This window comes from Rhinolophus ferrumequinum, chromosome 17 (assembly GCF_004115265.2).
Source record: "Rhinolophus ferrumequinum isolate MPI-CBG mRhiFer1 chromosome 17, mRhiFer1_v1.p, whole genome shotgun sequence".
NCBI classification, from domain to species: Eukaryota; Metazoa; Chordata; class Mammalia; order Chiroptera; family Rhinolophidae; genus Rhinolophus; species Rhinolophus ferrumequinum.
This window is the reverse complement of record NC_046300.1, coordinates 43,923,014-43,949,315: the sequence shown is the minus strand read 5'-3', so window position 1 is coordinate 43,949,315 and position 26,302 is coordinate 43,923,014. Positions and strand designations below refer to the sequence as shown.

General features: G+C 41.4%; 2 protein-coding genes across 6 annotated transcripts in view; one reads left to right on the top strand and one right to left on the bottom strand.

Annotated features, from left to right (window-relative positions):
• FANCD2 (FA complementation group D2) overlaps nucleotides 1–22,386 on the top strand; it is a 50,612-nt gene extending 28,226 nt beyond the window's left edge. For 2 of the 3 annotated variants that reach the window (XM_033132332.1, XM_033132331.1), the window contains exons 24-44: nucleotides 72–172; nucleotides 592–707; nucleotides 1,756–1,864; nucleotides 2,599–2,709; nucleotides 2,979–3,094; nucleotides 4,339–4,479; nucleotides 5,722–5,838; nucleotides 6,589–6,717; nucleotides 6,847–6,965; nucleotides 9,193–9,303; nucleotides 10,595–10,725; nucleotides 11,626–11,719; nucleotides 12,238–12,360; nucleotides 13,200–13,293; nucleotides 14,597–14,668; nucleotides 15,382–15,420; nucleotides 16,417–16,491; nucleotides 17,196–17,270; nucleotides 18,701–18,847; nucleotides 19,986–20,081; nucleotides 21,323–22,385. In XM_033132332.1, the coding sequence (XP_032988223.1) occupies nucleotides 72–172; nucleotides 592–707; nucleotides 1,756–1,864; nucleotides 2,599–2,709; nucleotides 2,979–3,094; nucleotides 4,339–4,479; nucleotides 5,722–5,838; nucleotides 6,589–6,717; nucleotides 6,847–6,965; nucleotides 9,193–9,303; nucleotides 10,595–10,725; nucleotides 11,626–11,719; nucleotides 12,238–12,360; nucleotides 13,200–13,293; nucleotides 14,597–14,668; nucleotides 15,382–15,420; nucleotides 16,417–16,491; nucleotides 17,196–17,270; nucleotides 18,701–18,847; nucleotides 19,986–20,081; nucleotides 21,323–21,397 (2,191 nt within the window). In that variant the 3' untranslated portion in view covers nucleotides 21,398–22,385. Of the gene's footprint in view, nucleotides 1–71; nucleotides 173–591; nucleotides 708–1,755; nucleotides 1,865–2,598; nucleotides 2,710–2,978; nucleotides 3,095–4,338; nucleotides 4,480–5,721; nucleotides 5,839–6,588; nucleotides 6,718–6,846; nucleotides 6,966–9,192; nucleotides 9,304–10,594; nucleotides 10,726–11,625; nucleotides 11,720–12,237; nucleotides 12,361–13,199; nucleotides 13,294–14,596; nucleotides 14,669–15,381; nucleotides 15,421–16,416; nucleotides 16,492–17,195; nucleotides 17,271–18,700; nucleotides 18,848–19,985; nucleotides 20,082–21,322 lie in introns of all 3 variants that reach the window. The other variant, XM_033132334.1, reaches the window with a different exon arrangement.
• On the bottom strand, nucleotides 6,820–25,724 carry FANCD2OS (FANCD2 opposite strand). 3 transcript variants are annotated; one of them, XM_033132353.1, is made up of 4 exons: nucleotides 25,174–25,417; nucleotides 22,712–23,295; nucleotides 11,700–11,702; nucleotides 6,820–7,039 (listed from the first exon to the last, which is right to left on the bottom strand). In XM_033132353.1, the coding sequence occupies exon 2, from the start codon at nucleotides 23,285–23,287 to the stop codon at nucleotides 22,751–22,753; it is 537 nt and encodes a 178-aa protein (XP_032988244.1). In that variant the 5' UTR covers nucleotides 23,288–23,295; nucleotides 25,174–25,417; the 3' UTR covers nucleotides 6,820–7,039; nucleotides 11,700–11,702; nucleotides 22,712–22,750. The 3 variants fall into 3 exon arrangements, with proteins under 3 accessions (XP_032988244.1, XP_032988242.1, XP_032988243.1); XM_033132351.1 differs by lacking the exons at nucleotides 6,820–7,039; nucleotides 11,700–11,702 and adding an exon at nucleotides 25,096–25,173 and having other exon boundaries at nucleotides 22,384–23,295; nucleotides 25,407–25,724; XM_033132352.1 differs by lacking the exons at nucleotides 6,820–7,039; nucleotides 11,700–11,702; nucleotides 25,174–25,417 and adding an exon at nucleotides 25,094–25,164 and having other exon boundaries at nucleotides 22,384–23,295.
• Nucleotides 25,725–26,302: the final 578 nt, after the last annotated feature.

Genomic DNA, 26,302 nt, shown 5'->3' with positions numbered 1-26,302 from the left:
GGTTGGGCTCCCTATAAATGTGGACTAATATGCCTAATAAACTGTGATCTAGAAATGTTTTTCCTTCCCAGATTGGTGTCTCCATTGTGCCTGCCTCCCTATTTCCGGTTACTGAGACTTTGTGTGGCGAGACAACATGATGGAAACTTGGAGGAGATTGATGGTTTATTAGGTATAGGATGAAGTTATCAGATCCTTTCTTCTTTGTAACTTTTCTTTGGTAAACTTAAATAAAGGGCAGACCAATACCTGGTGTGTGTAGGAAGGAATTTTCTAACTTCACAGACTAGTATAGCAGTAATAATGGAGTTCCAAAGACAAAATAATACATACAGAATTCCATAATGTTAACAGATTGATTTTTATTGTAGTTCCATGTCGCTTTTTGGTCCTTGCCCCTATAATTGTTGCGAAGACTTCTTAATTATATTTGTTGACTGCTGCATAATATGGAAGTATTTTTGAGACTGATCAAAGTGTGACCTTTAAATACAAGTTAAAGGGGAGAAAGAGAGCTAGCTCTAGAGGCAGCAGTATCCAGGTTCTGTTGAGTTGAATTAAAAGGAGTTAGATATGTTTGTTCTCTTTCAGATTGTCCTGTATTCCTCACTGACCTGGAGCCTGGAGAGAGGTTGGAGTCCATGTCTGTTAAAGAGCGTTCGTTCATGTGTTCGCTCATATATCTTACTCTCAACTGGTTCCGAGAGGTGAGCAGAGTTACTGGAACATTTCACCTATTATTTATAGTTCCTCTCAAAAGGAAACTATTTTCTTGGTTCTCATGAGACTCCGTAAAAAGTCTCCCCCAAACACTAAACCCTGTGTGTGTACTTCTCTAGCTGTTAGGTCCCACTCCTCCCTAATTGTATGTACCTTCTGATGTAGCCAAATCGAAATACTAAAATTCACTTAATGTTGCCCATGGTTTACTACCTGCAAGCCTTCTTACGGTATATACTTACTTCACTTATTTCTGCCTAGAATAACTTCACCTTCTCCATTGTGAAAGTATTGGTCAGCCTTGCACAGGTATACAATATTTTGATTCAGTGAGATTAATTGAATGGTAGTTGTCCTCTTCCTTTAGAACATATTTGTGCTTAATGAACTGTCCAATAAAATGAAATATAAGGAAAATGAAATGATGAAAATGATAGTAACATCTTACATCTATATCTCACTTTTTCCTCATGCATATTATTTCTGAGAATGTTTATTCGCTTGAATTATCTCTTATCCTCATAGTTATATTATGAGTAGGCAAGAATGGGTATTATCCTTTTTTTAACACATGGAATTGCAGGCACAGAGTTCAAAGTCATTAAAATTTATCAAGCATTTATACTGTGCCAAATGCTGGGTTAATTTCTTTATTTACACTATTTAATTCGTGTAACAACTGTACTCCCATTTTATAGTTGAAGAAATAAAAGCTCAGAAAGGTGAAAGACTTGGCCAAGGTCACACAAGTAAGTAGCAGAATAGGACTTGTTTAACCAAAGCATGTGCTTCCGTAGCTACTGCTGTTCCACCTGTTACTTAACTTGTAATAACTGGAAGTAGGATGAGAAGTCAGATCGCCTGTATTGGCCCAGGGCTTTTTCTCTACAGCGTCTTGCTGAGAACACTGTTACATTACAGACTAAATTCACAGATCCTGCTGCTGAGTGGCATCTTTTAGCTCTGGATGGACAATGGAAACAAGGTTAAATCTGCACAGTTCGAAGTATGAGGATGGAATTTGTACTTTTGCAGGTTGTGAATGCCTTCTGTGGGCAAACGTCTCCCGAGATGATGGGGAAGGTGCTCACCCGATTAAAGCACATTGTAGAGCTGCAGAGAATCCTGGACAAGTACTTGGCAGGTGAGGGAGGTGTCCTACTCAGGCAGCAGTGAGGCGATAAAGAATTGAGCTCTTCAGTCAGGTTCAGTGATCGCTGTTCCCTACTCATCTGGGAAACATGTTCAACAAAATTTTTAAAATGAGTGCATCCATTTTCCTCTCACTGATAACCTCCAAGAGCTCTTGCTGGTTGAAAAAATATAAAACATTGGTTGGGTTTTTGTCAAGTTACTTTGCTTCTTCGGAGGTCAAACTTCTGGTGTGATTTGCTTTCGTGAACATAATTATGAACCCATAGTAAAGCTGAAAGCTGTTCATACCTTTTGACCATTAAATAAACTTGTCTTTTAAAGTGCTGGCTTGATTCTCTGGTGAAAAAAATGAAGCTTCCCTCAGGCCCTCATCTAAATAACTATGTAAAACCAACTGTTACGTGACCAACTATTGATAGTATCTTTAGATTATAAATGTAAGTTTATTTTTAGTCCATATCTGCTTGGATATTTTATATCATTATTTAGAATGGTTTTATGTTAATTATAATCAGTTAATATGATATTCCCATAAGTTATCTCTGGCCATTTTCCTAAGCCAAAACAGTTAATGTCAGATGACTTGAATGCATCTTATAGGCAGTCAGCCATGCCTGGTGTTCTGGAAACTACTTTTTAAGTCAATTAGGTGATCAAACATTCCCAGTCTAATGGTGGTATATGGTTGTTACATGTTGAGCTTGTGCCTGCTATCTGTTTCAGTCACCCCAGACTATGTTCCTCCCCTTGCAACTTTTGACTTGGAAACTGCAGATGTAATACCTCATACCAGTACAGCTGTTTCAGCAAAAATCAGAAAACAAGGAATGACAGGTAAGTATGTTCTTATCTTTTTATTCTGTGTCTCCGTATGAGCTGCACTGAATTGACGTAAGAGATTATACACATCAAGACATCAGTAATTGGAAAGATTATGTAATTGAACCATTTCTTTGGAATGGTTATAAATGAGCTATAATTTGGGGTTATAAAATTACCTCCTCTGTCTTTAGGTAGTCTTTAGCAGGTTGTTTCCTGAAGGCACTGATATTTAGCAGACATGATTATTACATTCTTGAATCACTTTTTTCTTCTTGAAACAGGAAGAGGAAGGAAACGAAAAAGAGGTGGCAACAAAACATCCTCCCATGACACGCTTTCAAAGGAGGATGGTTCAGAATGTGACTCTACACTACCTGATAGAGGCCAGCTGGAAAAGGTATTGGAATGATGCGTATCCATAAAGGGATGACAGCCCAGTGAGATTAACAGAGGGCCAGCTTCATTCTCTGCATTTTACAGAGGGAAAAATTAGGACCTTGCAGTGTCCCTCTCAGTAGCAGAGTTCAGGTTAATCTGCTGATAGTGGTCAAGTTACACTACCACACACTGTTTTTCCTCATTATTTTCTTGAGCATTTTACTCCCTTTTTTGCACCCTAGCAGTACTTAGAATTCTTATAGCAATTTTCAAATTCTGTCTTCAGACGTAGTTATAGATGTACTTCTTTTAGCCTCTTTCCCCTTCTGATCTCAGATTATCAACTTCTCAATAAATTGAGATAATATGAAATGCTTTGTTCAGTTTCTGGTACTTAATAACCAGTAGTTCCCTTTTCCTGTAACTCTGTGCCACTGACAGTAGGGTTCCTGTGTTTGTCGTATTGCCTGAGCCACGTGGATCCTGATTATTTGTTTCCTTAGCTGCTGTTCATTGAGTGTTTAATATTATGTATAGCTCTTTTAATCCTTCCAAAAACCCCAGGTTAGAGTCCATAACATTTGGTAGATGAGAAAACTAAGACCCAGAGAGGATAGGTGACTTGGCCAAGGTCATGTGGTTAGTAAGTGCTTAAGCAAGGACGTAAAGCCAAATCTTTTTTTTTTTAAATTATTTTCCAATTGCAGTTGACACACAATATTATATTAGTTTCAGGTGTACAAAATACTAATTAGACATTTATATATACCTTACAAAGCGATCACTCCAATAAATCTGTCTATCTGACACCATACATAGTTCTTAAATATTAATGACTATATTTTCTATGCTGTATTTTACATCCCTGTGACTACTTTTATAACTGGAAGTTTGTACTTCTTAATCCTTTTTACCTTTTTCACCCATCACCCCAATCCCCTTCCATTTGGTGACCATCAACTTAAAGAAGCCAAATCTTTCTGTCCCCTAAGCTCATAGGGGACCACACCATAATGCCTGATTTGTCTAATAGTTCATCCCTAAGTAGAAACCAACCAAGACCCTCAATATGTGACCTATATCCCAATATTAAATTAGGGGCTCTGTCTTCGGAATATTTATGGACTTTGTTGAAAGTTGGTGATGTGATAAAATGTAACTTTACATAAGATGAATGCATAATTGCACTTGGAAATCTTCATTAAAAATTAGACTAAATAGAATCCTTATTTATGCTGTTGGTTGCTGCCCCTTTCTACCCAGGAGTTCAAAGGGAAAGAAGAAAAGACAGTGGCACTACAGAATTACCGTGCTTTTTTCCGGGAGCTGGACATGGAGGTCTTCAATGTTCTCCACTGTGGGCTTGTGACCAAGGTCATCTTAGATTCTGAAATGCACACTGAGGTAAATGACAGAGGTGAAATTCCAGAACTTAGTCTTCTTTCAGAAAGTGCCTCAGCTCCATTTTTATTTCACAAAGAACACCATGACGTTGAGAAAGGTTGGACTCTGGCTTCCAAAGCCTTTATGTGTGGAAATGAAGATGAATAATCGTCCTCATCATCTTAATATTTATAATTCTAAGTTTTTTATGATGTTAGACATTATAAAGGACCTTGCTAAAGAGGTGATCCTTATCTTCGTTACTAACAGTAATCTCTTTGGATTACTCTTACAGAGCAGCACTGTTCCAGATTATAGAGGACAGCGCTATTTTCAATTTTTCATGGCATTTGTTCAGCATCTACAGCTGCTTATGGAGACCTTTTTTGTGTTTGCCACTAATCTAGACATTGGCACCTCAGTAGTATATACAGTATGATGCTTGCCTTCAAATCGTTCATAATCTAATAAAGGTAGTAGACATAATTAGCAGTACATGCTATATTTATTAATGGTTTGAACCAAGTACCAGTGAAACTGATGAGAGAATGGTATTTATAAGGAAATTGGAAGTAGAAAACATTTTCACAGAAAAGATAACTTGATACGGGATTTCATCAGAGTAGAGTTTCGCTAGTTTAAAAAAAAACATTGAGAAATAGCATGGATTTTTACCATAGATTTTTATAAGAATGCAAGCTGCTTCAGAATAGACAGTATCTTTCTATATCCGCTTGTGCTTGGAGATTCTCCATAAACGTATACTGAGTTTATCGTTTGAAGTAATTCTGTATTTGACCCATTGTGTTTCTGGTAATGTAATACACTTATAGGGATCCTGCCCAGAGTTGGTAGCAAAACATTAGGGCAAAGAAAATGAAAGGATTATTTAATGAACAGAGAAAAGTGAAATTCCCTTGAGTTAGTCATTTTTTTATCCCAGGGTACTTAGAAAATGCACCTTGGGTTCACAGCTGGAAGGATACACAGAGGCATTTATTTCTAGCGAAAAAGTATATCTTCTAAAGCTACACTCTTAAAATTTTGTTTTAATAATTTGAAATTTTGTTTTAATTTAGAAATGCTTAACCTTTTGATTTGTTGACAGAGCACAACAGCCATTTATATGAAGTGGGGGAATTTTTCCCCTTTTTTGGTAATGGTCAAGATTCTTTACCCATTGGGAGGAGTAAACATGAAATGTGCTCCCCAGAATAGATGGGTAGGACATGCTTGGAATTATTCTTTCTTTCCTTGTGCCAGGCTACAGAAGTTGTGCAACTCCAGCCCCCTGAGCTGCTTTTCCTACTGGAAGATCTTTCCCAGAAGGTGGAGAATATGCTGACATCTCCTGTTGGCAGGAGAATCCCCTTCCTCAAGGTTAGTATAGGCAGAAGCACAGTCCCTAGTCTCTGTGGATTTGGAAACAAGGAGATCTTAGTAGTGCATAAGTTGTCACTTTCTCTGTGTTTGGGTCACTGGGTAGCATGATGGCAGCCTCATTGCCAGACCATATTCACCTTCCTTTAGAAAGGAACTCTGAAATAGAAAACAAAAAGCCACCCAAAATAGGCAATATATTTCTAAATGGCCCGAGCATTCCTGAATCCTGTTCTGTGCTTGGGATTTGGTTTTAACAGCCTCCCAAACTCAGCCCATGCCCAAGCTTCAGTGTAGTAGTTGGCCAGAACCTTGAATGTGTATGTAGTGTACAGATGTGCCATCGCATCGGGTGAAGGCCTTGAATGATGCAAACAGCAAGATGTGAAAATTTTAGGTGTAAACATTTAAACATTAATATATCCATTTACTTGATTCTTTCTTCTTTGTACTCACTGTTTGCTCTACGTTCTTATCAGCCTAAATGATTTGTATTTCTGTGTGAGCTTTATCTTATTAGTAATTATGGGTCTATACTTCTCAAACACTGGTCGTACTCTACAAAAGCCAATCTCTTTGTTACTTGATGATGGAGCAAGATTCCTCTGTCAGAATAGTCGTAGGCAAACAGTTAGTTTGTTTTTCCGCCCTTACCTGGTGGCACAAGTTTAACTAAACCCCATAATAAACTCTTAGTTTCAGAGAAGTTATCCAGCAATTTATTCCCCAGTAACTCTGAATTTATTATAGAGTAAAGGAAGCCAGAATATTGGTTTCTCACATCTCCATCAGAGATCTGCCCATGAAATTGCTCGTTGTGTTGTTCAACTGCTGACCCCAATGTGTAACCATCTGGAGAACATTCACAACTATTTTCAGGTGAGAAGCCTATTGCATCCTTGTAGAGACTTAGAAATCACTAATATATTTATTTTTGGCTAAGAAATATTGAAGGAAAATGAGGGCAGTTGCTAAAGCAACTGTCCTAAAAGCATTTTTTCCTTTTAGTGCTTAACTGCTGAGAATCATGGTATAGTTGATGGACCAGAAATGCAAGTTCAGGAATACCACCTGATGTCTTCCTGCTATCAGAGGATACTGCAGATTTTTCATGGGCTTTTTGCTTGGTGAGTGTGTGGCAAGTATGGTAAGTAGAGGTAATCCAGTATGTACTTGATTTTACTTGGTAGTCACCAAGGCACTAAGGTATAGAAAAGAAGGAAAAGGCTCCAAAGCCTTTTGTAAATACGGTACTTATTCTTTTTGGAGTGTTTTTGTCTGCATCATTTCATTTGATCTTACACCCTCTGTGTCATTTGAAAATGAGATGACTTGCTATTGGCTAACCTGTAATAAATCTGGCCATGTGATTCTTAGCCTAGTTTGCCATGGCAAGCTTTCTGTAATAACACTGGAGAGATTGTTACTTAAGAAGTTGTTACTAAACAAGTTCTGGATAAATTCCAGATTATGTGGTAAAGAGCTTAGTAGCACAGTTGGAGTGGGAGTGTTTAGAGATGCCTTTGTGGAAGCAATGTGACTTCATCAGGCCCTTGAAGGGTAGATGGCCTTTTGGGAGGTAAAGGAAGGGGCTGGAAGAGCCAACATGGACGAAAGTGGAAATGAGGGAGGTGTGTCCATTAAATGCTTTTTTGTTCCTCCGGGGCTGGGTCCTGGCCCCTCTGTTCTTTTTGGTTTCCTGGGCAGTCTCACCCAAGCTTAAATTTGTGCTAAAATTTGTCTTCTGAGCTATAGGCATTTATATCCAACTGCCTACTCAACACCCCCTGAGATGTGTCATTTACACCTCAGACTCATCCCATCTAAAATGGAGTGTATCATCCTTACCTCTGCTCCTTCAGCTTTGCCTGGCTAGGTCAATGGCATCACCAGCTGTCTGAACCAGAAACCAGAAGTTATTCTTTGTCCTTTGCTCTCTATTTTTTCTCTCTCTCATGTGGGTCACAAAATTCTGTTGATTTTATCTTCTAGATAACATCGAAATAGCCAGCTGTTCCCGTCCTTCTCCACTGCTTCCAGACTCCCGTCACCTCTCACCTACTAGATTGTTTTCATAGTTGGTCTCTATGCCCTCCGGTTGCCTTCCCTTGGTCCGTTCTTCACATAGCAGTCAGAGTGATCTTCCCAATGCAAACCCAGTCTTACCCTATCCCATCTTTGGTTTCTGATTACCCTTAGGTTTTTCTTGAGTTCAAACTTTTTCCCCTAGCTTACAAGACCTTTCATTGTCTCCTGCTTTCCCACTCATTGTCTTGTACTCTGCTTTCTAGCTCTCCTGAATTAATTTCAGCACCCTATATAGCTTCCATCTGAAATGCTTCACACATACTCATCCTTTTACTAGGATCCCCACACTCCTTGATCCCCAGTCTTTTCTAGCTCAATCTTGAGATTTAGATTTAAACTTCCTCAGGGGAATCTTCTCTGACCCTTAGGCCAGATAGACCTTTCTGCCTCTCTGACCCCGAGTTTTTCTAATAGGCTGGTATCTTCCTATGGTAAAACTTATTACATACTATTATAATTACATGTTCATCTGTTTTCCCTTGGAGAAAAAAATAAAAAAGAAGAACCTGACCCATAATAGGCCCTCAGAGTACACTTGTTGAAAAGAAGAAAGACTATCAGTGGTGATGTGGAAATGTTTCTAGAGGAGAAGATCTAGGGGTTCAGATTGTGCTGGGCCTTGAATGTTGTCCGGGGAAGCAATTTTAGAGTTTTATGATCACAGCCATGATACAATGAAAGCAGTGTTTTAGAGGAATCCTTTTGGCAGCAGTGTGCAGGAGAGATTGGAAAGGAATGCAAAAAGACGAGTTAAAAAGTATTGTTTTGATCTCCACATATGATGATAAGGGCCTGGCCTAGAGTGATGGCCTCGGCTTGGAAAGGAAGGGACTGTAGGAAAGAAAATCTGAAGATAGAATTGTCAAGACTTGACTTAATAATATAGAAGGAGTAAATTCTTCATTGAGCACCTACTATGGATTAGACATTGATTTAGCAATTTGACAAAATTATTCCTGGTTTTTTTGAGAAGACTGAGACTTATCTCCAACATGTAGGGAATGAAGAAGAGCTTTTTTCCCTTGAAACTAAACTTAGGTGGATTGTTATGTCTTTAAAGAAAGACTGCTTTGGATACACTTCATTTTCTAGTCTGATACTCAGAACTATGACTGAATTTGGCACTTGAGTACTTTCAGTACTTTAGTTCTCCTTTTTCCTCTGTTGATTTATTGATGCTATAGACTAGTGGCCAGGATCCGCAAATGCTGTCCAAGCAATCTTCTTGAAACTAAGCTAACCCATCTTACCTTGATTTTTCCTTAGGAGTGGATTTTGTCAACCTGAAAATCAAAATTTACTACACTTAGCCTTTGAGATCCTTACTAACCGACTGAAGCAGAGAGAGCCTGACCAGTCCTTGGAGGAACTGCTCACGTGAGTCTGACTACATATCCTAGAGAGTTTCCCAAGAAACTTCTAGGAACAAGATTGGCAAGATTTCTTGGAAATAATTTGGGTGTCTCTCAGTAGTTGTGAGGGAAATTGGTATTTTTGGTTACCTTTCCTCAGTTACATGAGCTTTCTCATCTATGTATTCAAATCCTGAAACATCAGAAACCATTGAACAAGTCATACTACGTCTTCATGCATCTTTCATCTTGTAAAGTTTGCCTTTTCGGGTAATAATGATGACAGCACTGACCATCTATATAGTCAACTCTTTTTTTTTTTTAATTAAAGTTTATTAGGGAGATAATGGTTAGTAAAGTTACATAGGTTTCAGGTGTACAATTCTGTAATACATCATCTATATATCACATTGTGTGTTCACCACCCAGAGTCAGTTCTCCTTCCATCACCATATATTTGATTATAGTCAACTCTTGATAATCCTGAGATGTACTCTGCCAGTAGGGTTGGGTAATTAGGTAGCAGCTAGTTATCACTGATTGCCTGTATCCTTCCCCCAGTCTTGGAAGAAGAGGAGCCTAGGTCGAGGGCAAGGCAGTGGAGGAGAGAACTGGGGAGAAGATCTAAGGGGCGTGGCTCCCAGCCTCCTACCCCAGCTTCAATGTGGTTTTTCTCTCACCTCCGCTGGTAGCCTAGGCTGTCACTGGGTCTGCAATCAATGCTTGTCATCTCTACCTTTAAGGAAGGACCTTCTTTCTTTCTTTTTTGGGGGGGACCTTATTTCATTTTAAATTTGTTTGATCTCCATCCCACCAATCAATCAGGAGTTGACTCTAGTTTTATTTCAACTACAATTTTGAATTGTGACTCCTATCTCCCATTACTTCAGTGTATTGAAAGCTGACCACATATGGTACATTTATTAAATGCTTTGTCTGCTTCATAATTTCCTTTCACTTTGTCCCTAAGAACCCAGAATTGAATCATTTTCTCAGTATGTTGCCTAAGGCCTTAAAGAGCATGTTATTGATCCAGGGTTGCACTTATAAGCATGGCCTAGACTAGTACTTGGGAACCTGGGCACACATGACCCCTTCAAGGCCTGCGTTCCACCACTGGGCTCTGTTCTGCCCTAGCTTTCTCCATACAAAATTGTAGTTCTCTATCAAGGTCTTGAAAGAAGGTTGTTGCTAAAGTACCTGAAAATGAGGATTCTGATTAGACCATCAAACACTTAAGTGGACTTGAACAACTCATAGATTTAGATATATCTGTAACACTTGTGATGCTTTGTTTTTTTCTTGTCTCCTTATAGCCAGAGCTTCCATTACTTGCAGAATTTCCATCACAGCATTCCCAGTTTTCAGTCTGCTCTTTATCTCCTCAAACTTCTGATGGTCATTTTGGAGAAATCTACAGCTTCTGCTCAGAAGAAAGAAAAAATTGGTGATGGGCCCAGATTCTCTTTTTTTTCCTTCATAAATAGGATTAATAACACAAGCTTGTAAACCTGGGGCTTTCTAGGACCTTGTATGTTTTACATGTAAATCCCCCCATAACTGTGGATGTGCCCTCTTGCTATACCAAAAAGACATTTTCCCAGAAAGAGCTATAACTGATCTCTGATAACATTGCTTAGTCTGAATTTGGTGAGTTCAGTTGACTAGATAATTTTCTGCTTGGCTTCTGTTTATTCATGTTCTTCCTTTATTTTATTTAAATTATCTGAGACATTTGACAAAAAGAAACATAAATCATGAGGTTAATAAAATGGGATAAAAAAGAGAAATCGGGATTAAGTGTAAAGAAAGTCCTAGCCCCATCCATGATCTTTTTCTTTGATTATCTTTTATCATAGCTCTTAGAATGCAGCCCACTGATTATACATACTGATTGGCAGCACAGACAAAAAGCAAGAAGAAAGTGTAAAACAAACCTTTGGTTATCCCTGTTGATTAAAACGGTAGGGTTTGGTCTGAATCTAGGTGGCCACTGCTTTTGGCCTGCTCAGGAGGAACAAGATTAGCTTTTCCACTGTCTAGCAACATTCTTTTTCTCTGTGTGTGTCTGCATAGGTTACGTGTGTGTGTGTGTGTGTGTGTGTGTGTGTGTGTGTGTGTGTGTGAAGATGGAGTGAGAGGGTCTTAGACAAATAGGTTTATTTCTGGTAGAACAGCCAGTGGAGCAGGCACCCATGACAGCTTTTTTCAAATGATGTTAGACCAGGAACTTTATAGTCAATATAAAAATAATTCTTTCAATCAATAATCATCCTCAAAAGCCTGAAAAACAAGAGTGAGGTCTATATTCCACACATGAGATAACTTTGTCTTGTTTCTCCAACAGCTTCCCTGGCCAGACAGTTCCTCTGTCGGGGGTGGCCGAGCGGGGAGAGAGAGAAGAGCAGCACCCCTAACGACCAACTCCAGGCTTTGCTTGGGTGAGGGACTCAGTTTTGGTCCATATGCCAGTAGTCTTCCATTTTGCCACTTTTGCGGTCCCTCATCTGGTCAAAGACTGAGAAATTTCCTTGGTTAAGGAGAAATTTCCTTGGTTAAGGAGAACTAGAAGCAGTGAAATAGGTTTGAAATTAACAGGATTTTGAATATGTGGATCATAAGAACTTCTAGTTCTGTTTTCTATTGTCAGCTAGTTTCTTATTAAATCACGCAGGAAGTGCAGAGTCTGCAGTTGTATTCTGCTTTGTTAACCAATGAGTCGGGTATTTATTGATTACCTATCATATCCAAGACACATTCACCACTTGCAAGGTGTCTAACTATTTCCAATTGAGACATCTTTTTCTTTACCTCCTGTCAAGTATCTGGAATCTTTATTTTATTTAAAAAAATTTAAGTGTCAGTAGTTGTTTTAAAGCTTAATACCTGGTAATGTCTCAAGAGTCTTGACTTAGGAATTCCATAACCTGTGTTCGTATTCCTGTGGCTATTGATGCAGCATCTACCTGGAGCACACAGACAGTGTTCTGAAGGCCATAGAGGAGATTGCTGGGCTTTGTGTCCCCGAACTGATCAACTCTTCTAAAGATGCATCTTCCTCCACGTTCCCTACACTGACCAGGTAGGGGAGTTCTCTCCTCTGGTCCTTCCCGGAGTTAGATTCACACTGTCCAATATATGTCGTTCCCAAATAACTACCTTATTCTTCATTTGATTCTGATACAGATGGTAGGTACAATCATTCATTTAACACATAGAATGTCTGCTGTATATTCTTCCTAAGGGGCTCTCAACCAGCCCATGTGAAGTGACCTTATTGAGGAATGAATTTTCAGTAGTTACAGCCTTCAAAGGCAATGAATATTTGGTCGCCCAACTTCTCCTATTACTACTTTCATCCTTTAACATGAAATTATTTTTCCAATATTTTAACCACCTTTAGAAGGATAAAGTGATTGGTGTATCTAATCATGTGTGTCTCACTTGATGGGTTTTGTGTCTCATAATATTATTAATGGCTATTTTATATTCCTATAGTACTTACAGCTTATAAAGCACTTTTACATTCTTTATCTCATTTGATCCTTTTGGGGATTCTGTGAGGTAGGTATCATTAACCCTATTTTGAGGGTTAAAGAGGGAACTTGTTCAAACTTATACAGGCCATAAAGTAAATATGGAAGCAGGAACCTAAAGTCAGATCTTCTCACCATTACTTCCCGGCTCTTTCCATCCCAGCACCCTATTTCCCTTCATAAAGTTAATTCCATTGTTTCACAAACCACCTACTCGGGCTGATTTCTAAATCCTTCCTGCTCCCCCATCCTATTACAGTGGACCCTAGTGAAAGGAGATTCAGAGAGGTATGGAAGTAAATGACTTGGTTCCCTAGCTTCTTCCCAGGAAGTTCTTTCTAACCAGGGCATCATTGTGTGGGCATGCACTCTTCCCCTCTTCTAGGCACACCTTTGTCATTTTCTTCCGTGTGATGATGGCTGAACTAGAGAAGACAGTGAGAGGTCTTCAGGCTGGCACAGCAGCAGACTCGCAGAAGGTGAGTCAAATACGTCCACCCCCAGAAATAGACCGGATTACAGTAAGTCTATACTTAATGTTGTCAATAGGTTCTTGGAAACTGCAACTTGAAATGAACCTTTGTATAACCAAACCAGTTTTGCCCTAGACTAATTGATGTAAACAAGAGTTAAGTTCCCACAGCGTATTTCAGGTCACAAAAAATCACCAAACTTCTAAATGAAGACCCAAAACACTTCTAATATTTGTGAGCTATATTTACATTTAAGAAAGATTAATAAAAACAAATAAGATGATTATTTTCTAACCCGCTTGTTCTAGTTCAGGGTTGCAGGTGTCTGTAGCCTATTTCAGCAGCTCAGGGTGGGTGGGAACCCTCCCTGAACAGGATGCCCTTCCATACACACACACACAAACTCTCTCTTCCTCCCTCCCCCCCCCCATCTCTATCTCTATCTCTATCTCTATCTCTCTGTCTGTTTCTCATCAAACTGGGACGTTAGACATGCCAGTTAACCTAAAGTGCTCACCTTTGGGATGTGGCTGCAAACCAAAGTACCTGGAGAGAAAACCCACTCAGACAAACTCTACACAAGACTGTGGTCCCAGCCATGAATAGATTTTTTCTCTCATTATAACAAAACGATATTGAACGAAACAATGTTATTTGAGGACCTGCTGTTTTTGAAAGCTTCTGAATCTTCTATTCCTTTGGTCTAGGGTTTTTTCTAAACTATGTCCTTGATTTACTGAGATCCACGATTTTTTTTTTTTTTTTTTTCAGAAAGCTCCTGGCTTAATTTCCTTTCCCTCTAGTTGGAGGTGAGGCTTGGGCTCTGTTTTGCCTGGCTCCCTCCCAGAGAAAAGCCTGGACTGCTACATAGACCCTGGCTCTGGTACAAATCTCCTTGTTTGCAGCTTCATGTGCCCGGCAGAGTGCTGCTTGTGAGCTGGCATGAGATGAGCAAGCCTCTTTGAGATGTGGTGGTACCGAGCCCTGGCAGCCTGCTCACCAGAGCTAAGACCGCTGAGAGCTCAGCCTAGCATAGGAATCAGAGAAGTCACAGGGAGCAGAGGGCAAATCGAGGCTTTTTCCTACTTGGAAATTACTGAAGAGAAGTCATCTTATTAGTCTCTGTAAGGTACCCTAATGTTTCCATGTATACACAGGCCTCAGAACCATCTTGGGGGTACACTGGATGCCACATCTCTTTAGGAGGAGAATTGGCTTAAATTTCTGAATAACTGTGTAATTAGTAGGAGTACAGTATGAGATGTACTTGGCTTGATTCAGAGGTGCTTGTATACTTGGCTGTTTGCAGATTCACGAAGAGAAGCTCCTCTACTGGAACATGGCAGTTCGAGACTTCAGTATCCTCATCAATCTGATAAAGGTGGAAATGGAGGCTCCTTGACCCATCTCATTGGCTGACTGCAGAAACCAACAAGAGTCTTGGTTTTCTAAATGGACTCTCCCTGCTCCTCTCCTCACCCTTCCTTGGGGACCTGATCTCCCCGTCTTTTCCCCTTGTACCCATCCTGGATAAGCCCTCCGTTCCCCGGGAGTGTCTTTCCCTTCGCTCCCTTCCTCCAGTCATCTGTGTCACAGTACTTCCTGTGACATGGCTCCTTCCACACATCATTCCCCCACTCGCTCACCTCACCTCGGCTCCTCTGTGACTGGGCACATGCCCCACTGTCTCCCTCTGCCAGCCCTGAATGCCTTCTTTATCCCTCAAGTACACTCTGTGCTCTGAGCCACTCCGTGCTTTTGCTCAGGCTGTTCCCCCAGCTGAGAATGTCATTTTCTCCTCTGTCATTCTCTGCCTCTAATCCTCTCTTTCCTAAGGCTTCCGATGGAGGTTTTGGACCTCTGCAATGCCATCTTAACATTCCCAGTTGGAATCAGTTTCTTATTCCTCTTTGCTCCCCTCTTCCTTTCCTTGTACTTTAATTATGATGATTGTTCTGCTTTGTAATTAATTTAACTGTTGATGGGCCTTCATTTTAGAATTCTCTACAACACTGAGAGCTGTGTTTTTTACAATGAGAAAGAGGCTGGGGTGTTCAAAGAGCAGACCTCAGCTTTGGTTTCTTGTCTCTCCAGGTGTTTGATAGTCGTCCTGTTCTGCATGTATGTTTGAAGGTGAGAGACTAACCGGGCCCTCTTTCGTGTTATTCTCCTGTGGCTCTCTCTAGAGAGGGCCTCAGCTGGGAGGACTTGCTTAACACCTTGCCCACAAGCCACAGTCTCCTGAATCTGTGCTAACAGCTGGTAGTTGAGAAAAGACGGTGGGTACATTTCCCTATACTAGTTGGATAACTAGAGAAGCCAGTTTTCCTATGAGTCTGAAAACTTTTGGTTTGAGTCTTAGAATTAGGAGGAGTGGCTTCAGGGCAACTGACTTCAGGAGCAGTAGTCAGTCCCTGCCATTCCTTCGCGGGCAACAGCAAGCAATGAGGAGCGCATGATTCTTTTTAAAGCCCATTGGTGGCCTCATGAATGTGGGAGCTGATATCCTCATTAACTACTGAACTCCTCTCCCATGGGAATAGCCTAGATTAGCCCTACCTTTAATGGTATACACGATGGGTTAAGCGCTAGTGAATGTTACGGGAGAATGCTTCTTCCCCACTTCTTGTGGTTCCTTCCAAGTGGATATCACCCCATTCTAATCTTCTGGCCTCTCTCTTCCTTTTTATTCACTCCACCCTGGTGCTAGTGTGGGAGATGGGTGAGTAGGGGGAGTGATTTATTGTGGTTGGTAGATTTGGTAGTTGGACATGTACTTTCTTGGCTCTACCCAATTTTTTCCTCTTGGGAGTAAGTCGTCCTCAGGGTGCTGGGGTTCCCGTCTGTTCTTCTGTGCCCTCATTCTTAAGCTGAGCAAGGCCTCTGCTTTGGCTGTGTCTAGGGTAGGTAAATCTGCCTAATTGAGTTTAGTTAGCAGGCCCACTTAGTTTTTACATTAAGCTACATTCTCCAAATTAACCTTTTGGTCCCATCCCAATTTATGTTTTATATACAAAAATAAGAAAGTATACTCCTGGGCAGGGTGATGCTCTGCTGCCTTAGGCAGGGCCTGTCAGGTGAAACTCCTCAGCTGGAGGTCGTCACCACTATGTCTCTTCTCTTTTTCAGTATGGGCGTCTCTTTGTGGAAGCATTTCTGAAGCAGTGTATGCCACTCCTAGACTTTAGTTTTAGAAAACACCGGGTAAGAGCAAAGACATGCTTTGTGTAGTTGTTCAGAAGATATGTCCATGGTGACTCCTGGGCTGGGTTGGTGTGGGGGCAACCCCCTTACCCGGGTTCTGGGCCACAGTTCTACTTGGGCACCTTTGGTCTACTTCAGAGATGCCCATTTAGAATTGAAAATTCCAATGTAGGCTGAACTCCTCAGACCCACTCTGGTTCAAACCCACCTTTCCCTCTACGTCTACTACTGGGGGGTGGTTTTTCCTTTTAGCTTGATTTTATTGTGTTGCTGCACTTCCAGGACCTCATGCATCAGTGTGTTTGCTTATTCCTTTGTGCTGCTCTAGGTCTACTGTCAGGAATAATTTTAAAAAATCACCTTTGCTGTTATAATGGGCAGTCTTGAGAGTTTTTTTAGACAAGTGGGATCCAGAGGTAAAGTGGTGAAATAAGGATAGACACAAAGATTATTTCTTACAAATATTTAGCAAGGTAAACTTCGCACAACACTCTCACAATATTCTCTCTTATAACCCATCAAGAGAAGGGGAAGACAGCTAGCCAGCACTTCTCCTATTTGGGGGCCAGATGAAGTTGCTTATTGATATACAACTGGAATCAGCTAGATTTATCCTCTTTGGAGCCTTTGATTACAAGGATATCTGACATCTAAAATAAAATGAGAGTATTTCATATGGCATTTATGAATTTTGTTGGCTATAGGAAGATGTTCTGAGCTTACTGGAAACCTTCCAGTTGAACACGAGGCTGCTTCAGCACCTGTGTGGGCATTCCAAGGTAAGAGGGAAACAGGTCACATCCCCAGCCTGCCTGTTGGCTTAATCAACAGTTGCGATCGGGAGATACACAGGCTTCAATTCCTTTCTTTTTATACTCTTCTTCAGCCTTTGTTTCTGGGACTGCGTCTGTCCAAAGACAGTGTGGGGACAGAGCGAGGAGTGCAGTTTCCAGGCTCTCGCCCTCATGTGGAAAGGTGCTCACTCGGGTAGTAAATGGTCATCAACTGTGATTGGATGGCCCTCAGCTGTGGCTAGTTGGCCGTCAGCTGTAACCAGAGAGCCATTGGCCACTAATATAACTAACGTGGCTACGCTAGCAGAAAATGGGGGACTAGCAAAAAGATAGTGGCTGAGCTAGCAAGCGGGGATTGCAGTTAGCACGGCGAATTGCAGTTAGCAAGTGAGGTTGGTTGGCAGAGAAGTAGAGGGCAGGTTGCAGATTGTGTGGCTCCTGCTTCCTGTGTCTCCAACCCAGGCGCCAGCGAGACTATAGTGGTGTGACTCCCCTAGCTGTTGCTCCGTGGGTGTTCCTTTTTGGCCTCTCCATGTCCTGCATTCTTATGTGGGGAGCAAGACCAGAGACCCCGTATGACACCCTGCATGACAGGCAGTTTATTCAAAGTAGTCAAATCTTTAGGGGCTGGTTAAGATCCCTCAATCATTTAGAGGGGTGTTTCTGCATCTGAAATTTGACTCAAACTCCATAGCCCTATTTCCTTTGGTGAGTAATACGGAATGGTGGTGGAAGTGTTATTGCTACAAAGTACACTGGGTAGGAGGAGTATTATGTAAGTGATGACTGCTAGAGACGAGTTGGTTCTAAAAGTAGCTATCTTTAGAGCTTGTCAGCTGTACTCCTTACTTGTAAAGGAACGCATCTGTCTCTTGTAAGAACATTTTAGCATTAAAGGACTTTTCTACTTGAAGCTTACAGTTGAACCATTGTCACTTTTTGTCTAAAGGAGCACAGAGCCATACAGTTCTTTAGTCACTTGCAAACCAAATGATTCTTCAATCCAGTTCCTATTACTTACTTCCTCCCCTGCTTCTAACTTTATAAGGTGCTGAACTGTGGAATTTAAGGGACTTTCAGCTAGACAGCTACTTTGTTGCTTAATATTGGTATAATGTATGTTCAAGAATATTTTAGGTAAATTGATCGATCATTGGTCAGTAAGAGGTTATGAAGAAGGACCTAGAGGTGTTGGTATGTTTTCTAGGCTTTCTTAGCTTCAAGGACAGCTGCCATTCTCTTCACAATACTCTACAAAACTGCTGCTGTTTGATGGAACATGTCTCTGGCCTGTACTAGCAGAGTTTATGCTTTTATACAGGTTCAATATGTCAGTAGTACAAAAGTTTCTGTGTAGGAAATGTGGAAGCATGATGATAAACCCAGAAGAGCTAGATGCATTTGTTTCCATTCAGATTCACCAGGATATGAAACTCACCGAACATGTGCCTTTGCTCAAAAAGACCCTGGAGCTGTTAGTTTGCAGAGTGAAAGCCATGCTCATCCTCAACAATTGCAGGGAAGCTTTCTGGCTGGGCAATCTCAAAAACCGGGACTTGCAGGTAAGCCTGGGGCCCTCCCAGCAATCATCTCCTACTCCTCTTCTTTTTGAGAGCCTTGGAAGGTATGTAAGGGAGGTCACCTGAGCCCTGCCCTCTCAATAAGACTGCTCTTCTCTTAAGTCTGGGCCATTTAGCTCTTAAAGTTAGGGTACATTGCCTGTGGGCCCTGGCTACGGACTGCACCCCTTAGGCCAGCCAGCAAAGGCCTAAATGTGCCACTGATACAAACAAGGCCTCAGAGATAGAGGAGGCAGATTAATAAAACCTCTCCCATCAGCCGGAGGGGCACTTTTAAGTCCTACTGAGGGTAGATTTATAACACCATTTTTGTATATGGACAAACTTGTTTTGGGTTTTTTCCTTAAGCAGTCTGTCTTATTCCTGAAATTATTCTCTGGCTAAATTTTAACAAGTGAGCATTTCTAAGGTCTTCAGTTGTCTGATTGAAATCTTGTGTTGTTTATAGTCCTGCTTTGGAGTGATAGCATTTTTCAACTAGTGTCCAGGCCCTTTTTATTCATGTTTACAATACCTGCGTTTTATAATCATATATGAAAAGAATAGCACTCCAGAGAATTAGCTTCTTTTTGTGGCATCAACCTTATGAGGTAGATACTATTGTTTCCATGAGAAATTGAAGCTCAGGGAGGGTTAAGTAACTTAGCTAAAGTCATTTCAGCAATGAGTAGAGCCAAGGTTTGAGTCCAGACAATCCTGTTCCAAAGCTGATGTTCTTAAACCACTTCAGTGTCCTACAGCCTTTAAATGGCCATTTGTGGTTGGTGTGTTAGAGTACTCATATATCTTAAGGTATTTGAGAAATTTTAGAGCTGTCTTCACATTAATTGAGTATCAATACAATCTGGCCTTGTAAAATCTAATATGATATTAGAATACAAAAAAAGCACTTTTTGTAAAAACTACATATTGTATCAAAACCACATGCATCTCAGAAATCTTGGGTTGATTATCACTTCGCTAGATGCTGGATCACAGTTTAGTGCCCATGTTTGACCTTGTTTAAATGACTAGAATATCTTCCTTTGTATTTATTGCCTGTAAACTAAGCCTTTCTCCCCTTGAGGCCCCAAATGTGATCATTATAACCCACCATTTGTCTTGGCCCATCCACATTTAGGGTGAAGAGATTATATCCCAGAATTCCCAGGAAAGCACAGCAGATGAGAGTGAAGATGACACATCATCCCTGGTCTCCAAGAGCAAAGCAATGGAGGTATTTCTGCATAAGGCACCAGAGCATGGCATTGATGTTGCATTTCCTGAAGTATTCTGAGTTGGTAGAGAGTGCAGAATTTTCCCCACTTATGTTTATAATCAAAGACTTCTATGCCTCTCTCCATTCCCTCCAAAAAAGCTTCTGTGTTTATGTGAATTCAGTGGAGGCCCAGGAAAAATACCTGCACAGTCTTTTAATCACTCAAGTATCTCAAGTTGTGGCGTATGTTACAGAGTTGAAAATTCCCTTCCATTATAGTCTCCTATTTTCCCTGAATTCATATCTAAAATTATTTTAGAGAGGAGAAAAAAGAGGTCAAAATGTTCTCTGAGTGTTGAGAAGAATGAGTTAAACCATTTAAACATGGTGTTTGACTATATAAAATAGAATGTGAACACATTTGGTGAAAGCCAAAGCACAGAATCAGAAGCTGCCACCACTAAGGACTAAAATAAGAGTAGGGATCTTTATTCTTTTCTGGGCTATTACAGATACTTCCAAAACTTTAAAGAAAGCTAAAGAAAAATGTATATGTTTATAAAATTTTGTTGTAATTCAGGTGGGTTATGGATACTGAGAAGCTCAGATTTAAGAACCCTTGCTGTGGAGCCTACCCATAATGCAATTTGAGGCTGATGCAGAAAGATCACCTAGTATGAAAAAGTATTTTGTTACATTGTCTTCTGTTTTATTTGTATAGAATACCTCTATCTTGTTCTCAAAAAATTTGAAGCAGCCAATATCCTATTAGTTTGGTGCTTTCTCCTAAGCAAATCTCCTGGATTGGAGTTGCAGACTTGAGTGAATTTTACACTGGATTCCTCTTGGGATACACGAGATTTTTTAACTTAACATTTCATTCTATATTAAATGCCTACTTTGTTCCTATGTTACATATGTACAGTAGAGCAAGAGGGCCATGGCTTATTTAAAAATTATGCAAACTTGGTTCACTTGCAGAATGGCATAAATCAGTATCAAAATGGCTTCCCTCCATGGTCTTGGCTTAGAGGTCAGGATATAAGAATGAGGGAGACTTTGACTCATTTTTCAAATGAATGGTTTAAAACTTATCATTTGTTTTAACAACAATACAGTGTAATTTTATTTCTTTTTTAAATTAAATTTATTAGGATGACAATGGGATATAGTACTATTTTAAATACTGAGGTAGTAGTATTTTAATTCATGGGGTCACCCAGATGACCTAAAATATTTAATTATCCTTTGCCCCTTAGGTTGATGAAGAAGGTGAAGCAAGTGATGGAGAAAAGGAGCAAGAGAGTGATGAGAGTGATGACGAGACTGATTAGACCACAGAGAGAATGATGCCCCCTCTTTTGTTCAGGATTTGAAATTGTCTGCCTTACTCACTGGAAGCATCATATTTTGTCCTTAAAGTGGGGGCTTTAATTGGGAATTTCGTAGATTGTCTAACGTTATCAAAGACCCGGGCTCAGAATTCCAAGGTAGCATCTTAACAGTTTGGACAGACGTGGCAGTGCTAGGCGTATGCTGCAGAGTAGTCATGAGTCTGGGATTTGGGAGCTAGTTTTGAATTTATGGTTAGAAGTTAGGTTTGTATCAGTTTTACAAATAAATTCTGTTTTAAGCTCTGCCTCAGCTATCTTTTTCCTCTTTCTGGATTTCCTTCATTAGTCAAGGATTAGATGGAATTGAATTGGCTTTTGAGCAGAGCAATAATGAAGACTGGTGCCAACACATCAGTTCTACCAATTAAAATCACGTTTCCTATTCTAAGGACCATCTTTTCTTGAGATGAGAAGATTGTTGTGATCTTTTTGGAGGAGTGATGAAATTTGTCAATGCCCAAAGAAAGTCAAAAGGAATATTTTGGCTGCTTTTTAAAATTCTTTGGTTGTCATGTAGATATAAAATGGGGAAAGGTACCATCAAACTCATGTTGGCTCTGTCTATGTAATGTTTATTTTATTTCCACGTTATTCTGAGTTAAACCTATAATCTAGTTACAACGATGCTACAAAATTACTTGTAGTTTATTAGAAATAGAACGTTCAACTGAAATGGGGAGCTCTCATGTCTTCTGCCAGAAAGCCCAGTTTCAGTCTTGTTACCAAGTTCTTTCTTGCCAAGCTATAAATGTTGTTTAATATTTGTTAATATTTCTACCCATTTTTGTATTCTCCAGTGGTATTAGGGTGTGGCTGCTTAGGTTTCTTTGTTGTTTTGGTGGGGGAGGTTGTTTTTTGTTTTTAAAATTAATCCTTGACCCACATAGAGGTTTTTTGACCCCTTCATCTTCCTGTATATAAAAATCCATGTTTTTTGACCCTCCTTTGTTTCCCCAATTCACTGTGGTTTTAAATGTTTAAGTGAGTTCACACTAGACTCATTGGTTTATATGGTTTATTTAATGGTTCTCTATCACATGTACATGTCAGTGCTAGTTTGACTCTCTTTTACATGGTTGTTTAACTTTACAATGGAAATGTTCTCCCTCGCTCTGTATTGGCCCTTTTTTTGGAGGGGAAGGAAAGAAAGGGACTCCTGAATTGTCACCACTTGACAGAAAAATAAGATGGCAGGGGCAATGTCACAGTTTCCTTTACACGGCCAGGTTTCTGTAAGCTTCTGGCATATAGCACAGGGCATGGTGTGAGGAACGGGAATCAGTTGAGGACCCTTTACTTGGAGTGTTGCAATGCAAAGGTACACTTCTTGTATGTTGCATACAGCAAGAGGATAGAGCGCAGCATCTGCTTACACATGGTCACTGTCATCTGAATCTGAGGTTCCTTAAGTCCAGTGGGCCACTGGTGCTCCCGGCTGATGATTTTGCAAAAGGCTGACTTGTCTGAAACTCTGAAGGTCCCCGTCCACTTTGGCGGCTGAGCCGTGATGACCCTGCCAAAGACGGAATCCACTCCACTGAGGCGGACAGGCTGAGGCTTCCTGACCAGCCCTTTCTTATTGTTCATGGTTCGGAGCTCTGATGTGTGGCAGGGTAACTTGGGACTCACCCCAGTTTCCAGGAATGGGCTGTCTAGAACTAGAGTGACCTCTTGGAAGCATAGCTGCACTTCAAGGTCAGAAGGGGTGTGTGGGAAGCAGGGGGAAGCCCTAAAAGGGTGCTTGGAAGAAGGTGTGGGTGTTGTATGCCGTAGCCATTGGAAGCTCTCGTCCAGTGGGGTCCATGGTGACCAGAGCTGGTATCCTGCCATTGACTGTCCTAAAGAAGAGGAATCAGAACATGGAATTTCCCTGGCAACGTTTTGGTGAGGGCATCGCCATTCAAATTCACATCTCTTTGTCTCATTATTGACTTCAACTTACTCTGTAGTTCCCATGAACACATTACAATAGATGTTAGGGTACTAGTCATTCTATAAAGGGCAGTAGGGAATGGTAACAAGTATTGAATCTGGCAAGTGCTACGTGTACTAAAGCTTTATTAAACCTTATTACAAGCCTCTGAATGTAGGTTTTAGCCCATTTTACAGATGAGGAAATGGATGTGTCCTAAGTGGAGTATCCCAGTTCACAGTTAGGACCTGTGCTATGTTGATAACTGCAGAAGACAGAATCTACACCTGAGGTTGTAGAAGCTGCTGGCACTTCATGATGAGACATTATTTGTGGTCAGAAGCTCAGAAAGGCCACATCTTACTAAATATTTGGGTATCTGAATCCCATGTACTTTACACTAGTGGTTCTCAAACTTTGATCCTGGAACTAACATTTTCACCATCATCTGAGATGTAGAAATGCAGATGCTTGGGCCCCACGTTAGACCTATAGAAACAGAAATGGGGGTAGGACCCTGCAATCTGTACTTAAACCCTCTGGGGATTCTGAGTGCACTTATAGTTTGAGAACTTATTATGCTGTTCCTTTTAAGGAACTTCAGCTTTTACTATTCTTAATTATGGAAACAATCTCTTGGCCCTAAAAAACCTCTGTTTTCTGACACAAGGTGGCTGCTGTCGGAGCCCTGAGCTATTTATGTACCACCTCAGAGGAATTATAACAAGCTGGGAGGGAAACAAATGTCTCCAAAGACCAGTCTTTAAAAATTTCTAAAGATTTCTCTGGTTCTTCTAGTAAAATAAGACCCATCTTATATAAGACCCGATCTTATAGTAAAATAAGTAAAATATTTTAGTAATATAAGTAAAATAAGTAAAAAAATATAGTAAAATATGACCAGGTCTTATATTAATTTTTGCTCCAAAAGACACATTAGAGCTAATTGTCCAGCTAGGTCTTATTTTCGGAGAAGCACCGTAGCAGTTTCCTTTTCTTTCCAGCCAAGTTGATTTCTCTGCCCCTTTTCTCCCAGAAAAGGTAACAGCAGCAGATCTGACCCCATCCCATCTAGTAATTGCCCAAGATATGCTCTGAAAAATTGACACCTTTACCACAATTTGTGAGATAGTAAAGTTCACATTTTAAAAAGAATTGGTGGCATTTCAAACCAGACCTGCCCCAGACAATGGTTAGTATAAAGGAGATTTGTTGATTTCCTCCGACTGGTGTGTTTCTCCTGACCTATGCAGGCCTTTTTGCATACTGTGTTCAATTATCTGGACTGCCTTGGGATGAGAAACTGACACCCAAGGAATAGTTATCTATTCCAAATAGCCTATGAAAGGCTTCTGATGCTGGAGATCATGACCCTACGAGCATGCATCCAAGGTCAGGGTACATCACCATGGCAAGGTGGGTGGAGGGTGAGAATATGACCAAAAGATGTATTTCATCCCAGCACCCTTTTCCTGACTCACCTAAGAGCAAATGGGGCCAGAGGTAAAAGGCTATGTCAAATGTCCAGCCTAAATATTCCACAGAACCAGCATGGGATGAGAAGGGCTTCTGACCCCAGGTCTTTCCACCACTTTCACACAAGGTTTACATAAAGCTGGTTCACCCCCATTCCCACCACCCAGGAAGTCACCATCATCCACTCCAAGAGGGGTTGAACCTAGGAAGTCTGATCTAGCTGCTCTAATAGCTCCTAGATAGGGAACACCTTGTTCTCCTGGCCAAAAAGTCTTCCCCTTCATATGGCTCCTCCCGTTCCAAGGAACCGGTCCGCCGAAGTCCCCACCTGGGAAAGGGGAAGGCAGCGTCAAAGTGCAGCTGAGGTCCTGGTGAACTGTGAACTGCGATCCCGAGGGGCAGAAACTGCCCGGAGTGTGGGGAGCTTCCCCTCCCAACTGGAAGAAGGGGCTTGTCCCCCGGGGTTCCCTACCCAGGGGCGGGGGGCAGCCCTGCTCTGCCCAAGGTGGAGGTGGCTGTGGGAGCCCAGGCCCAGCCTCACCATCCGGGCTGGGAGCTCACCTGCCGAACTCCGCGGGCCGCACGCTCCAGAGTGGCGGCTGCTGTTCCCGGCCGCATCTTTCTTCCACCGGGTGCCTGGCAACCGCCTTTGTGACCCAGGACCCGGAGCCTGAGCCGCAGGGGGTGGGGGTGGGGGTGGAGGGCTCGAGGTGCCCCGCTGGGGGGCGTCAGGGTTGGACTCAGAACCACCTCCTTGGAACGCCAGGTCCAGGACTCAGCTTTCAGGGGTGAGGGTTCGAATCCCGTCCCCTCCATTCCTCTTCCTTCTCTCCACCTCTCCACACCTGTGTGCCTTTGATCTAGTCTCAGAGGACCGGCACGCTGTGGTCAGGAATCTGCATAAAAGTCCCGGGACCTGTAGTTAGTGTTAAAAGTCCTTATTAAACCCTGCTCAGTGCATATTCAGGCTGAGGTATCCAAAGTTCTGAAGGCTTTTGTTACTGCATTGGAATGATCCCAGTGCAAGGAGACAGAATTTATAAATGCTCGTCTATGAATAGAAAGGTACATGTCTTCCATTGACTTCCTGACTGAAAACCTTTCTCTGCCTTCTTTTGAACCTCAAAAAAGATGATGCCGGCTGGCCCGGTGGCTCGGGCGGTTGGAGCTGCGTGCTCCTAACTCCGAAGGCTGCCGGTTCGATTCCCACATGGACCAGTGGGCTCCCAACCACAAGGTTGCCAGGTTCGATTTCCCGCAAGTGATGGTGGGCTGCACCCCCTGCAACTAATGATTGAACATGGCACCTTGAGCTGAGCTGCCACTGAGCTCCAGGATGGCTCAGTTGGTTGGAGCGTGTCCTCTCAACCACAAGGTTGCTGGTTCGACTCCCACAAGGGATGATGGGCTGCACCCCCTGCAACTAGCAACGGCAACTGGACCTGGAGCTGAGCTGC

What these genes read in the sequence shown, in the direction of transcription:
- FANCD2OS (XM_033132351.1), bottom strand. Translation starts at nt 25,129, where the DNA reads ATGAAGGGGAAGACTTTTTGGCCAGGAGAACAAG. An exon ending in TTTTTGGCCAGGAGAACAAG is followed by an intron (nt 23,296 to 25,095) that starts GTGTTCCCTATC and finishes CCTCTTCTTTAG; the next exon opens with GACAGTCAATGGCAGGATAC.